General features: G+C 51.4%; 1 protein-coding gene across 1 annotated transcript in view; it reads right to left on the minus strand.

The window, feature by feature from the left end:
• NCLIV_063730 (putative thrombospondin type 1 domain-containing protein) overlaps positions 1-15,694 on the minus strand; it is a gene marked incomplete at both ends in the record, with an annotated part of 31,707 nt that overhangs the window by 1,424 nt on the left and 14,589 nt on the right. The window contains 22 exons of the mRNA XM_003885924.1: positions 174-370; positions 1,152-1,196; positions 1,969-2,075; positions 2,401-2,458; positions 2,787-2,822; positions 3,377-3,583; positions 4,214-4,459; positions 5,290-5,496; positions 5,906-5,971; positions 6,408-6,484; positions 6,905-7,421; positions 7,885-8,334; positions 8,594-8,989; positions 9,701-9,769; positions 10,157-10,484; positions 10,820-10,860; positions 11,535-11,561; positions 12,371-12,656; positions 13,406-13,630; positions 13,928-14,091; positions 14,735-14,932; positions 15,467-15,490. Coding sequence (XP_003885973.1) covers positions 174-370; positions 1,152-1,196; positions 1,969-2,075; positions 2,401-2,458; positions 2,787-2,822; positions 3,377-3,583; positions 4,214-4,459; positions 5,290-5,496; positions 5,906-5,971; positions 6,408-6,484; positions 6,905-7,421; positions 7,885-8,334; positions 8,594-8,989; positions 9,701-9,769; positions 10,157-10,484; positions 10,820-10,860; positions 11,535-11,561; positions 12,371-12,656; positions 13,406-13,630; positions 13,928-14,091; positions 14,735-14,932; positions 15,467-15,490 — 3,971 coding nt within the window. The remainder of the gene's footprint in view (positions 1-173; positions 371-1,151; positions 1,197-1,968; positions 2,076-2,400; positions 2,459-2,786; positions 2,823-3,376; positions 3,584-4,213; positions 4,460-5,289; positions 5,497-5,905; positions 5,972-6,407; positions 6,485-6,904; positions 7,422-7,884; positions 8,335-8,593; positions 8,990-9,700; positions 9,770-10,156; positions 10,485-10,819; positions 10,861-11,534; positions 11,562-12,370; positions 12,657-13,405; positions 13,631-13,927; positions 14,092-14,734; positions 14,933-15,466; positions 15,491-15,694) is intronic.

Here is a 15,694-nt window from a genome sequence, read left to right on the forward strand (position 1 = left end):
GTGGAAAAGAGACCATGGTTTTCTGTGCGCAGTGTCTTCTTATCAAACGAAATTTGAATTCGCATATGCTGGACACCTTTGTGTACATTGATACAAAACCACAGATGATATGCTTATTTCCGTGCGCATTCTTGTATGCAGGAATGGAGATGTGCAATCGCCTGGCCCGGTACCTGTGCATTGTATCCTCGAGAGCCCGAATTAATCAGTGTGCTCATATCGGTGAGATAGCATTTGACTACACCCTGCACCAGTTCGTCGCTGCCCATCGCCTGATTGTTGTCGTCCAAATGCCTCTCTGGCGACCAAGGCCCGACAGTGGGCTCCTTTCTGGGTTCTAAAACATCCGGCATATCCTCGCCCTCGGCATCTTCCGCCCATGCACAAACACACAAATCAAAAATCAGTAAGTTGAAAACCGGTACGCGCTGAATCGGCCACTGTCTCGAAAACCTGTCGGAAACAAAACCGCGGTTTTTACTCGTAGGAGCGGCTTGTTATATTGCTCGCCTGCACTCGTCCGTCAACACGGAACCGCAAACACACAAATCCTCGCCTGCACGCGAAGGAGAATTTTCCTCTCATGCGTCTCGGCAAATGTGCCAAGTGCACTGACCGAGCGATGAAATGCAGAGAGAAAAGAAACAGGGCTGTCCCGCGAAATGCAGCGAGTTTCACCTCGGTGCCACCACGCGTTCTTTGCCTCTGGTACCCGAAACCCTAAACACAAAACGCTAGAGTGATACCTGTAAAGATTTGGAGTACATAGGTTATTGCAACTAAAATACTGAAGTTATGAAGTGAACTTAGTTCTACAGTAGTCTAACGCGTAGTATATACGCCTTAGAAAAAGCTTATAAATACTGCCCTCTCCTTTGCGTCCCCGTGTCGCCCGTCTGCTGCTAGTCGTGTCAGCCATGCATGGCATATAGACCGTTGTGTGCACACGGATCCAGTACGCAATTCAAATGACAACGCCACACAAAGATGTGCTCAGCCAACGGTTGTACAGATACCAATGCGTTCTTCTTTCTCAGGGACTGCCGTTGTACGAGTGCGACAACAGCGCAGCGCTACCAGTGGCTCGTTTTGTCTCTGGGGGAGTTCTGCAATGGGGTCAATCCACCCTCGTCCTCTCCTCAGATGCTTACCAGGGCACGTCGGCATCCACGTGCATTTCTCGGTCTCAACCAGATCTGCAGGAAAACCCAACACATGACCCAGCGAGCGTTTGGCACGTACGCAAAACACATGCCTCGCATATTAGAAGGCAACCGGGCCTTGCCGTGCCAGTGGACAGCTAGGAACGAGAGAAGACGAACGCGACACGGGGAATGACGAAAGGCACATTTGAGCTTGCGTCAACTGCCAATCGAAGCAGGTTTCTGCGCCTCCTTAGGCATTCAATAGAGTCAGTTGGAGCAACTTCGTAGATACAAGGCAGGGAATCGCAGTTGACAAAACAACGCTATTGAGCGAGGTATGGATGCCCAGGGGCACATCTACGTCGAGGGCATGGCCGGGCACACGCTCACAGCAAGGGACTGATTTTCCTTCATTTTGGCTGAACGGCAACAGACTGGAATAGAATACGATCTCTCACACGACCACTCTCACGGAGAAGTGATCGAGAGAACAGTGCGAGCCGAGAACTCTACCGCCCTTCTCAGGCATCTGTACTTTAGTCGGAGAAACCGCACATTTATAACACGAACCTGCTCTTCTTACGTGAACCGTCAACACACCTATACATCCATCGCTTAGACATGTGCGAGCGCATGCGTGCAATTAGCATGCGAAACCCGTTTTAAACTCTGCTGACATCTTGAAGCCCAGTAGGAGTCCCATGTCTCTACCGATAGACTCTCGCGAAGACACACCAAAATGCGACGGCATACCAGCGATTGCCTGGCACCTGCCTGACGCCAGGGTTCCGAGAGAACCTCGTTTCCAGTCTAAGAAACGTACCATTTTCGCTGTCGACACGGCAGGATGTCCTGGTCTCCGGTGAACTCGATTCCAACTCCCGAGCCCGGACACGCAGTGGCACGGATCCCGCGTCCCAGTCAAAGCAGCTGAGAAAACGCCAAGGCAAGGAAACTCCATCTGGATTTCCGCGGTTCGTTCAAACACCATAGAGTAAGGTTTATAGGGGATAGGACGCGAGAGACTGCATACGGGTCACTCTACCAAGCGAACGGCCTTCACAGCGGCGCGCCCCTGTCCCTGACGCCATCGCCTGTCTCGTCCCCAGCCTTCGTCTCTCTTGTACGACCGCAATCTGTGTTACCCTCTCTCTCGATCTTTTCGAAGTCGCGAGATCAACGGTGCGCTACAAACAAAAGAACCATATGCTGTCATCCCGTCGCCGGACTGCCCTTCCCGTCTGTAGACACTCACGTGGCGGTGCAGGTTGACCATTCGGACCACTCGGTGTAGTCGCAGGTAGACACCTTTTCTGGAAAAGAGAGTCACAAACACCCATAGCGAAGGTACGCAAACGGCGTGTAGACACGGAAGACGACCGGTAACACGAATGGCGAAGAAAGAACGATCAGATTTACATCGAATGTTTCACTTTGTTTCTCTCGGGAATCCTTGTCTGGGCAGCGAGCGTGTGTGACGAAGTCGGGCACCTTTCTGCGAGACAAATCTTGCCGTCTCGCAGAAGCCGCGTTCACCCCATTGCACGTGCGTGTAAGAAACCACCGGAAATGAGAGAAAAAATGTTTTACGCTTCTCTCGAGTCCTTTTCCGGGGCAGAAGCACCGGAGGAAGCAGCTTACTTTTGCACAGAATCAGGCCCTCTCCAGGAGCCAGAACTGCAGGCCGAAACGAAAGAAATATGCAGACGAGCAACATGCAGAAAATCTAAAGGATGCAGGCCACAGAGCGGAGCAAGCGCTGAAAAACGAAACACTTTGCCTATGAGGGAGACAACTGGTTTCTCTGCCTCAGTTGATTTGCCAAGTTGTCGCTCCTGCTGAGTCCATCGGCCGTCTCGCGTTGCCCTCGTGCCATCGAGAGTCACTTTTTTTACCTTCACGTGTTTCCTAGGGCTCCCACGGTGGACTCCGCCGGATCGCCTCTAATTCATCCCAGTCCCGTCAAATATAAATTGTGCGTACAAATAGATGGGTGAATATGCGTGCATGCATGCGTACGTGAGTAGGTGCGTGTGGAATATATATATATATATATATAAAGTTAGCGTGTGTGATAACATTAGTCAACACTTCGAGACTTGTGTACACCAATGTGGTAGACGCACACCCCGATACATGCACGTTTGGGCGTATCTACTTATATATACATATCGATGCATAGTCGTGTTAATGTACCTATTTGCCGAGAGTTCGTGTGTCCTGTGCCTCACCTTCCGGTGTAGAGCAGTTTGAATAGAAGTTGCTTTGATTCAGCTTGTCCTTGATACACTGAGACATTTCGACGAAAGACAAACTCGCCGCCGAACAGGAGCTCATTATCTTGGAGCAAAGCAATTTGCAATCTGCATGTGACTCCACATCTCGACGCTGCGTTACCAGCTCACAGTTGGGGATATTCACACTCCCAAGAAGCTCGTCTGCAGGACAATGGAGCACAAAATAAGAAGTATACATCGACATATTAGCTGATAAAAAGTCCTCGTGTATTCATATATACAGCGATATTGTTATGCCTGTCCAAGCAACAACAACGGCGCCCATACTGGATCGCGGGATTACATATGCATACGTATATATATATATATATACATACATCGAGAGAAAGCTGTGAATACTCGGATTGATGCAGAGACAGGATAAGCGGGCGTAGAACGATGTGATATGGTATAAGCACAGAATAAACTCTACACTGGTCACGGGATGTGTACACATTCACATGCCAGGACCCGAGCTCCTGAAGAAGAAGATTAACGATGAGGTTGCTTTTTCACTCTCCTTTTCATTATTTCGACATCACGACAACATGCGTAAACATAGATGGACGGAGACCGGCGTAGACAGACATGGGACGCACGGGGTTCCACGCATGAGGCTTCTGCGTTTCCCATTCGCTCTGTGGCTTGCCGTGCTTGCGCCTATATGGGAAAGTGTCTGCGCGTGTTCGTTTCTGTGTCTGCCGATATGCCACCGCGATTGTGCCCGTTCGCGCTCCTTTCATCGTTTCCCTTTCCCCTGTTTATACAGGCATCCGAACTCCATATTCTTACCCGGTGTGTTGGCTCTCCAGGTGCTGAGACCCTTGTGGCAGAACTCGTTGAGTTCTTGCTTTGTCTTAAACTCAGAGAAGGTGACGCGTTTCGGCGTCAGAACACTTTTCACCTGGACCGATGACTTGTACATGGGCACAGGGCAGTGCATACGGCCGAGGCCCCGTACGGCGAAGTACGAGGTGGCATCCGCCGTCTGGTTAGGGTGCGTGCTGTTAAAAAAGGCTTCTTCTGCCCCTGGGGAGTCTGCGCACAGAGGGTGTGTTAGGAACAAGTAAAGAGAATCGAACAGAGAATCTCGCGCTTCTTGAGCTGTGCATGGCTCGTCCTCTGGACTCAAGCATTCGCAGGAGTCAATGTATCTCCCCGAAGCAGCAGCCTCAAAGTCGAGCGCATTCCGGATCCGCGAGCTGGGTGCCGCGAGTGTCCCCATTGAGACGAAAGAGGCAGAGAAAGAGGGAGAAGAATCAAGAGTCTCAGACGGTGAAACTTTCGACGAGGTTGAAGCTGAGAGCTGGAAGATGAAAGGCAACTCTCCGCTCGCGACGCGCCGCCGGGTCCTTGAAGGGAAACACGTGCTGGGTTGTCGTGCTGAGAAGCAAACCACGACACACAGTGCATGCTTCGAATTCCGTCAAAACGTCCACTGATGGGGTTCAACGGCAGCGCAGGCTTCTAGCAGGACATATACGGCGGCGTTTCGAACCGGACACGAGTGGCGAAAACGCATCCCGCATGCCGACTCCATACCAAGTCCCGACATGGTTGCCTTTTCTACGTCGTGTGTTCCTCCACGACTCTCCTGTGGGGGTGTTCAAGTCCTAGGAGGTCGAAGGTGTACATTCAGTGGAAATACAGTCTCGGCTGGAGCATAGTAACGAAACGCATTTCCGTGCTCCGCTTCCCATTTTAAATGAAGTAGGTTACGCAACGGGATTTCCGCTGCGGTCGGCCACCCGAGGGGAGCTTCCTATCAAATTCGGTGATGGTGGGGCGACACAGTATGTAGTTTGATCGTCAGCGCCTACCAGGGAGGCTCAGTTCCTCTGCTACGGCACACAACGCACGCCTCTTACTCGATGTAAATTCTGACGGTATGTGGCATTGCCCCGGATATTGCTCGTACTCGTCAAAGTGAACCAAAGCACACTGTTCAAGGGAGGTGTACAGCGCGAACGGCACGTTCATCATGGAGTCGCACACTGCCAAGACCTCTTCACACACCGTTTTGCATGCTGCCATGTCTTCGTCTGTCATACGTGAGGCGGTCACCTTGGAACAGTCTGCGAAGATCCAACAAACAGAAAAGCCTACTTGGCGATGCAGCACAGGACACAAGCCTTTGCGCATGTATCCACGTACGCAGATGAATAGGTTTTCAAACTATGCAAGTATAGACTGTTACATAAACGCATGCGTCACGTTGTACCCATACACGAGATGAGGCATGGGATTGCATCGAATATATCATCAAAAGAACCGATACGTCAAAATGTGAGGAGGCCTGTATGCACACATTTGCTGGGATCCCTTCTCAATATTTGTGCCAGGGCCGGTATTGATTCAAACGTAGACACTCACAGATAAGCCCGCATGCCGCTATAGCGACAAGACTAGATATGCAAAGTTGATACACACATGGCGAGATTCGAGCGCCATTTGTTGTTTTTCTTTTAAAGGCGTGCAACCTACCGAAGGTTGGGTGAGCACAGACCGGCAAGTTCGTACAAAGGTGTTCATGACCGACATGTTGCACCGCTGAAAATGCGCGAAAGACAGAAGTTACAGAACGCGAGTTCTTAATCTACACTGCCGCGAAAAGGAACGGTTTCCCTTATAAGAGGTACGACACACTTGCGGGCGTGAACGAGGAGCCCTCCCTCGCAAAACGAAATACGCAGAAAAGCAGTCACAGGTGACCCCTGATGCACGTGATTATTTACACACCCCTATATATATGTATATATACATATGCCCAATGACCGAGTGAGACACGAAGAGCTACATTAATGCCGAGAAGTCTGTGGAACGCCACAGGCTGAAGCACATTTTTTGCCGGCGCGAATAGCGATACTGAAGGCCACAATTGCCCATGTGTAGGCGGTCGTCTTCCTCGCACCGAGCATCTGCCAATTCTCGGGTGGACTCTCCAAATTGTTGTCAGACTTGTGGCTATTCGCCGGGGCCTTCTTACTGCAGTAATGTGCCTGATTCTGTCCAGGAAGGGCAAGCTGATACCGGCGCGGTGTCGCGCCCTTGTGAGGCAGGCAGCTGCACGCAGGCAACCAGAGATAAACAGACAAACGAAACCTGGCGGTGTCGCCAGTCAGAACAGAACCGTGCAATAACCCCCTCCTGTACATATGCATGCTTATGTGGTGAACAAATGTGTGCATATATATATATATATATATATATATGGCGACGTGGCGCCTCAGCGTGCACCGTTCGTTTAGTGAGACAGGAACTTTACGTGCATCGTCGCTATTACGCGGCACTGCATTTTTCCCCATTTGCAGTTTGTCGTCTCTATTTCCGTTCGCTGGCCTTTGGGATCCATCCGCGATCCTCAGGGTCTCTTCGCTTTCGTTTGTGTGTTTGTTTCGCCGCTTTTTCCTCTTCTCCGATCCCTCAGAGTCACACACAACTACGACGTGATACTTGTCTCTCGCGGGGTTCGGGGGTACTCACGGCGAATCGCAGCCTGACCACTCGGACACGGTCGAACACGCTCTGTCGTGGTCCTGGACTCCCGACAGGTTTCCGGCGTCCACAGTTACACCTGTGCTTAGCTGCGTCCGCAGCAGGTCTGCGCCCGCCCCCGCAGCCCTGTCCTGGCTAGTTCCCGCCGCTGCCTCAGAACTTCGACTTGCACTTCCTATCTGCGCCCATCCATGGGCAGGCGTTTCTGGTCCGTTGAACGTCGCCTCAACATTGCTACGGTTTGAGGCAGATCCGTAGATGTCGCCAGCTCGGGCGCTTGTGCTCGCATCTGCGTCTGTGTAGGCGATATCGACGCCACTCCTCTGTTTACCGGTTGCCTGGGGTCTCCTGGTCTCCCTCTGTATGGCCGCCCCACCTTGTTCGTCTACGTCCCTCCGGCCTCGTTGTGCGTCGCTGTCTTCCTCGAGGCCTCCCGATCGAGTGACAGAGCGTTGCCATTGCATGAATCCCCTTCGTTTCTGTGTTCTCTCAACCTGTGTGGAGACTGGCGAGGAAGGCGAACGGGTTTCATACGCGGCATAAAAAGGTGAAGACGCCTGCGTCAAAGCCCTCGAGCGCCGCGAAGCTGAGCGCCCCTCTGACTGGCTGAGGACTGCTAAGTAACTGGCCGCCCAGGGCGAATCTGAGGAAAAAGAGTCGCAAGGTGATGCATTGTTCAAGGTGTCCAGGAATCGAACGGTCACAGATAGAGGGGTGCGGTGTTTCATCAGCCACTGCCAAAAAACGAAAAGGATTGCATGAACCAAACACCTCGCGAACGTGTGGTCCAGCTACTCACACTCGCCATCGCCTTTTGGCATCCGTTTTCGAGTCCTCAAAAATATCGAGGGAGAAGACGAATCCCCTAAACATCATGGTTGTCTCGCATCCCCGGAACAGATCCAAAAGCAACAGCAGACACAACGCACACGCCAGATGCACACTCCCCGAGCACGCCCTCGACGCACCTGTTCGCCTAGTGATACGAGAGTCGCGCTGCTCCACGCTGTCGTTGGCGTCGCCGCATTTTGCGAATCGCACACGCTCCTCAGCTCCACAGGCATCTTCAACAAAGTCAAAAATGGGTCTGATTTGTTGCCGGTAGTACTCGAGCCCCTGCCCCATGACGGTGGTGAATAGTTTGCAATCGCTCCACTCGGTCCACTCCCGGTCCCAGCAGACAGTGTTGCATTCTGGGAGGTCGAAACACGCCCCCGTTTCCGACAGACTCGGAATTTTCGACTCCGGCAGTTCGGTCAAAACCACACGAGTTCTCGTTCGCTTCGGAGTCCACCCCTGGGACCTGCATGTGCCCGTACATGCGGACCATTCACCCCATTCCCCGACGATCGCCGTCTCCAGAGTCGTAGTGAAGTCGGCCGGCGGCGGAGCCTGCGTTGTCGTTGACGTGGCCTGGGCTAAAACAGAAAAGAAAACACACAAGACACCATGGACATGAAAGCGAAAGCAGGTGTAGGGATTCGCTCAAAGAAACCTATGACACCAACAGGTTTGCTGCTAGGGTTTGCCGGGGTACCCAGGCTCTCCCATACCTATTTACACAACCCGTCATCTTGGAATACATCTTGCCGAAACGGATTGGCGAGATGCTAGGCGTGCCTAACTTTCCAGCTTAGACAGAGAGAGAGAGGTGTTGTGTTTTTGCCTAAGGTGTACCTGGACAGAATATGTAATGCCACTTCTTGCTGCATTGGTACTCGCCACCGCGGGCGATGGAAGTGCCGAGATTTATGTCTTGGTCAGCGTAGGCAGGCAATCTGTTGCTGGACCAGGTAATGGCAGGTTCTGTCGCGTCGGCCGCCAAGGCGCACAAATCGTCAGTGGTGGACCACAAGTGCTGTGTCACAGGGTTGAAGGCGCCGTTCGGCTGCGCTTCGCATAAACCCCCAGGAAGACGCAGATTCGTTCGCCAGTGCCTCTGAGCGTTGACTGTCTCAGACGTGCATGCGCGGTAGCCGTTCGGGCACTTGCACGACGCCACTCGGGAATCCCATCCTACAGAGGTCGCGAAACGCGGGTCCTGCATATCCACCACGACGCAGTCGTCATACGCTGCAAAAAAAAGAGGAAAACGTGACGTAAAAGCACGGGACAGTGCATTGCGATCCCGAGTTACTTAGGGACGGGCACAGAAGAGGTACTGTGTACGGACAAAGCCTTGCCGCGTTCTCGATGGAAGCCATGACCCAGATTGTGGACCCAGTCGGTGAACTAGGGATATGCATGCATGCCGGCGTGTCAATGCAGAAGTACTATATGTGCGTTTACGGCCGGAGTCCAAATGGAGATGCACGCCTGTCTCTCACTCTCAATCCGACACAGCCTCAACTGAGCGTCCGTACGCCTCCATTGATATCTGAATAAATGGAGCTTTCTGGTGCATTCGTTGTCTGTTTTTATTCGCCCACGAGTGCCTTCACAGTCATGACCACATTTCGGGAACAAATGTAGGTCGAGCGATAGATCGAAGCATACGTGAGTCCAGGTATATCTGTCTACCTGTTGAACACCCCAAGCAGGAACGGCTACCTAACTGGACGGCTAAAGCACTGAAACGTTCCCCTGCTTTTTGCCCCAGATGAGCTCCAAAAAACCGTCAAGCAAGGACTATAACTACAGCTGTTGAGGCGCTTTTCTGGAGGCCATTCATCAGGCGTCCTATCCCCCACGCATCCCTGAGAAGTGCTACATGTTGGCACACACAGGGCCACGAAACTGGCAACACTACATTCTCGCCTGTTTCTGCTTTTTTTCCAAACGTACTTTGGTCTGGTACCGTCTCTGTCTCGCTTTCGAACCCTTCCGAGACTGTCCCCTCCTTGGAGCTGTACGCTGAGCGAGTATGGAGAGACAAGTGACAATAGAAAAACATTCCGGAGCAGCAACTAAAAAAGCGCAAGACGGAGCGAAGACGGAAAACATCGACGATCAGGCTTGTGCAACTTCGCAAAAGTGGATGCTGTATCAAGCTCGGGCTCCTTCTGTTTTTAGAGGCTACGTTCACATCGGCATGTGTGCCGACCTGTGGAGTCCATGGAGAAGAATCAACTGCGTAACAGAGGCGCGCTGATGGATTCAGGATGCTGAAGACGACAGCGGATGTGAGCTACAAAACACCAAGTTCTTTATGCTAGCTGGACACTCCAGCCCAATGAGCATGTAGTCCTCGTTGGCTCCAGACATGCTTGGGGGGTGTTTGCGTGTACGAGAGGTCCTTACTGATGACTAGAATGCATTCTTCGAAGAATGCGACAGGGGTGCTGTATTCCAAACAAGCTTCCACGTCCGCTAAAGAGACACCCTCGCATTTATTTCCAAGGAACTCCTTGCACTTCCTGTGACATGATTCGGTGCTCTCGATGGAACACTGGCCAGCACAGTCTTCGAACTGCGCCTCCACCTTCCTTGCGCAGTCCGTCATACATGCCTCGTTGACGCCAGGAGCGAAGATGCTCGAGCGGCATTCATGTACACAGTGTTGGTCCAAGGAGCTCGGGAGTGCATTCCTACATGCATCCGTGCACGCCCTCACCAGCCCGTTCTCGTACTGGAAAGACAAGCAGAACCAAACCGCGGCAAAATAACAAAACTATTGTGAGTAGGCTAACACGGACAACAACGGCCGTTGTCTTCTCCACTTCGACGACAGAAATATATATGTATATATATATATATATATATACATGCTTCGATGTGTTACTGAATGAATATGGCTCCAAATACTTTGGCGTGATACGACCGGTTATGGAAAAATAGGCATGCATTTGGAAAGTGCGCATATATACATGTACACAGGCAGCCGTACGCCCAGACATATCGAAGTGTGGATACGCCTCCTTCACATGCTGACATAAACAAGGAAGGGAGAGAGAAGCAGCTTACGTTTTGTCCTATAAAGGCAAGGCAAATGTCCTGCCTGTTTGCTGAAGGAGATGGCAACGGAGATAGCAAGGGGGAGCCGTACAGGTTCAACGTGAAGACCAGTGGATCGTGTTCACTATTCGTTGCGACGGTGCATTCCCAAAACAAGCGATTAGTCGCACAGGCGGCAGGCAGCAAGCATGCGCTGCCACGCTTCCAGATAAGCCCTAAACTACGATGCGCGCTACGCACAATCGGAAATGGACGCCAAACACCCAGAAAAAATAAGAGAGGTTTTAGCTGACTTCGCTCTCGGTCAAGCCCTCAATAGGACTGCACACAGTTACATTGCCGTTTGTATAGACGAGCGCACCGCCCGATTCTCAAACAGATAGGCAGACGGGTGTCAACCGGGGAACGTATGGGCCTCAGCAGGTCTAATGCACCAGGAGATACGTTCTTATGCATGAATGTAGATAGGTGTTGCCTCGCCCTGTGTACACTACACGGCAGCAAATATATGCGGAGACGTATGAATAGGGACAGATTAAAGACACCACTGAACACACTGAGCGTCAAGTTGCCCGACGGCCACATGCGTGGTGGAACTACTCTTCGATTTCAGCTGCCGGCCGATGCATCTTCTGGTCGTCGGCCACTAAACTAGTAGCAAACTAAGCAGGGGTCGGCCAGACAGTAGTCGACTAAACATGGCGCATCCTACTGTGAGGCTTACCGAGTATTGCAGATGGTTCTGGTGTGCCTGTCGCAAGAGATCGCAGATGAGCACAATACAGGAATGCAGCCTTCCCAATCGGTTTTTATTGTATCCACCTGAAAAGATTTTTTGTGTTTCAGCCCACGGCGAATCACGCGGTTGCTTCACAACTCTCTCAAAGGCATGACTCTTCCTTCTACCCTTGCGTACCCCGTATCTCTACTGGAAAGATATTTGGTTCGACGCAGGCCCTGGGCGCTACCACACAGACAGCGGCCCAAACTATGTATCCGGATTCAGCTACTCGTTTTCTACTTCGTTTCCCAGACATAACTATCTGTCTGACGCTCGACCACGAACGTCGGAAGCATTAAAGGATTCCAGGTACCGCCCTCAGACTGCATGTAGGTGACACGCGGTTCACCAAACAGTGGCCAGTCAACCGACCATTTTCGAAACTTGCAAGCTCCGGGGCATAAACAGCGCGTTCTCGACTTTTTGTGAATTCGTTGAAGGCCGCAAGTTTACGCGTCTACGCCAACAACGGCGAGAAAGGATCCACTAAACAAAAGCCTTCGCGATGTGAACTAGGAGTCCCACTGGAGTCGGACCTCCCGAAAAGCATGTAGGCTCGTATCTAGGTACAACAATTTACGGACGTTTACTTTTTTACCGTCTTGACCGCATGGGAAACTGCGTAATGGTTCGCGAAAGTGTCAGCTCGTCCTCTCGCCGTGCACAGATGTCAAGTTATCTACGAGGTAGTTCGCCCGTCGCAACTGTAGGGCAGTTGAAAGATACCACACGCCTGGTCCGTCTGTTGCTAGCACCGGCAAACGAAAAGGTCATCTTACGTGATTCTAGGTAAAGCCCGGCTATGAGCAGACCGGTGGCGTCCTGAACTGCTTCAAACAGCCGCTTCGTCTGGCAAGTCTTGTTCCACAAAAGGGCTGACCACGTGAAGGCCGTCGTCGTTGCTCTCCTGGAGATCACTACCTGGTCGCTCTCCTCTAACTGTTGATCCCTGCTTCTTGTGTGGATCACCGAGGCGAAAACGTGGGGCATATACTTCCCGGCGAAAAACAGGCCTTCTCCGAGAATACTTGTCGCTGCGTACTTGTCTCCAGGAATGCGAAACGTCTGTTGTGGGGAACAGCAGAAACAACGCGTCTCAGAGCGAAAGACACTGCCTGCGATTTGCCTTTCCGAGAGCAAAACAAAACTGCGCTGAGGATCTGTTTCCTTTAGGAAATGCCTCGCTAGTCCAGGGAATCTACCAAACGACACGAACCTTCTAATGCGTTCAGGTTTCGACACTTTCCGTGTTGAAGAGACGAAAGAGAGAGGAAGACCGACAGTCACGTGGTCATGATATCAGGAGGCTTCTCAAGAGATCCACGGAAAGCCATCTCTCTTTCCGGCACGACAGAAACAACGAAAAGCATATATAGGACAAATACAGAGGAACAGAGGGAAAACGGAAAGATACAGTACTGAGTACAGATCGCATCAGAAAATAGACAACGGAAGTTCACCCCTTCACACATATATATATATATATATATAGAGAGAGAGAGAGAGAGAGAGACAACCCGAAACCGGCAAGCGGCAGCAGCTGTTGAGGGAGAATTGGGGCAAAACCTAAACCCGAAAACCTCTGGGACCGCCGAAGGCAGACAAACACAGGGCCAAAACTACATATATGCATAAAGACAGTTATTTTTTCGAGCGACAAAGATGGTTGCAGGTGTCCAGAAGCATATGGGGCCGTACATGTAGGTCAGATACAATAGCGAAGCATAGAAAGAAAGACATCTCGCGAATCCACTGTAGCCACGAGGTGGGCGCGCTATGTGTGCCTTGCTTGCTCTCATTCAGAAATACCCTACCTCCAGGTAGCTTCGATTGAGAACGGGATATAATCCGGCTGCTAGGTCCGGGTGCTGCTTCCCCGAGACGAGAATGCCGACGGTGACAGAGGAAAAGGAGACTGAATCGTCCATCAAGAGAGAGAGTTCCAGTGAGTTGGACTTGAGGTTGGAGATCGCAACTGCGATCCGGCCTGTGGAAACAGTGTTGGGACTGACATCCTGGAGTTGGGCGAGGGCCACAACCTGAAAAAGAATCAACCCTCACATACATGTCCATAAGAATACATAAAAATATCTATTTAGATCTGTGTATACTGGCAGTCTGTCTTTGTGAATATGTAGACACGATGGGAAAAGTGGTGTGGCTGGTATCGGCGACAGGTCATTTCTTTAGAAGAGGCATTGGAAGGCGGTCGTGCACCATCGTATTTCAGTTGGACCCGCGACTAGAAAAACGGTGCGTGAAAAAACTTGAAAGCGAACGTCTTCTTTACAAGCACGGGTCCGTTCACCAAGAGAGTCCAGATACCTCGCACTCACCTCCTCAGGTGCTTTTACGCCGCTAAGGGATACAGTCAGAACCGTCGGCGAACGCGTTGTCAACGGCAGGCTCACAACGCGAATGGGATTCTCCACATACTCCGTCACATAGACACCTTCCGGAATTGCCATCCAGGATACGGGTGCGCTGGTGCTTCGTGTGTCTGTTGTTTGGAATCACCACACGCGCGGGACATGCGGTAACACGATACACTACAGATATACATGCAGGCCGGAAACCCGGAGAAAGGCAACGGTTTTTTGCAGAGAGGGAGACACACATATCCCACCGATACGACCAGAGCTTCAGTCCCCCACTGACTGCATGGAGATGCCGGTGTAGCTGAGTGAAGAGTCAAAAACACTGCTACACCATTTAGTGCACAGCGTTCCGCGGTCCATCACTACAGACCTTCAGGCCTCCCGCGCCGGTGGCAACTGAGAGTTGTACCAAAAGCGAGAGGAAACTCGTGTGAATAGCCTCATGATTTTTACAACTGCAGGCGTGCGTGCCTCTGATGTATACAGGTTTTTCGTGTTAGCATGTATATGTATTCATCTGCTCCTCTATCTGGCCACACCCATACATATGCGTATATATAAATAAATGGTTGAGTAGATCTGCTCGTATTGGCAAGTAAATATACCGGAGTCCTTTGGAAGGTTACGTCTATACGGCAAAGGATTCGGTAGTTTTCTCGTCAATCGACGGGTTTTCGATTATTACTTTCAGAGTAAAATGTCAGCTTCCCGATACTACACTGATCGCTTCAGATCGGCTACAGGAAGCAAGGAACATCAACGTACCAGCAGAGCCGCAGTTGTCTCTGTACAGTTTCACCTCAAAGCTGGTTTTTGTCACAGATCGCACAACCGGATTGTAGAACGGTTGGGTGTTTCTGGCGACTCCCAGGAAGACAACAGGCGGTTCAGTGAACTCTACGCCGAAAAGAACGCGCGACCACGACGCCGTCGCGACAGTCCAGCCGGTGTGCAACTCAGCAGCTGAACGTCAAGGGAGCGAGATCCCCAACGCAAACAGGAAGCGAAGAATGGGAACACCGATTGTAAAGTGAAAAGGGAATACGAGGAACAGAAGCGTGAAGTCTCGAAAAGGAGAGACGATGAAGCAAACGTGCAATAGCAACGCCTGCAAAACGAAGCCAGGGGAGAAACATATATCGTGAACAAGAGAGAGAAGATACAGCGCAGGAAACGGATACAGTATCCCGCAGGGCAGTCCAACGAATGGCCCGCGACCGTAAGACGAGCTAATCAGAAATGAAGAACTTTCTGTTTTCTGAAAAGACAGGCAATCTAGCAGTGTGCATTTCCTGTGATTTTGCCTGCGAGAGACACAACTGTCAGCCGCAGCGCAGATTCGTAAGGGAGACACACATGCAAACACCATTCTCTACCTCTCTATCGATGTGAGTGTAAGCACGGGCGCAAGTATTGTGTGTAGCTGTAGTACATCTTATTCTCCCTGCTCTGTGCATCCGTGTCAAGTGAAAAAATACGCCTCGTCGTCTTCCTTACCTCCTGGTTCGCGGTCTTCAGTGCCTGAAAGAGAAACAGACCAACGGAGCGGACGGGAAACGTGAAAAGGAAGACCATGTTTGGAGCTCCAGTCGGGGAATAAATGAGGGAGAAGGACGACGATGTCTAGAGGACGGTCGACGCTCGAGGAGACGGATTCTCACACGCCACTGCTGTGTCGCCAGATGCCGGAAAACAGCAATCCCGCAAGGCGGTGTCTAGGTTGCC

Source organism: Neospora caninum, chromosome XII (genome assembly GCF_000208865.1).
Source record: "Neospora caninum Liverpool complete genome, chromosome XII".
NCBI classification, from domain to species: domain Eukaryota; phylum Apicomplexa; class Conoidasida; order Eucoccidiorida; family Sarcocystidae; genus Neospora; species Neospora caninum.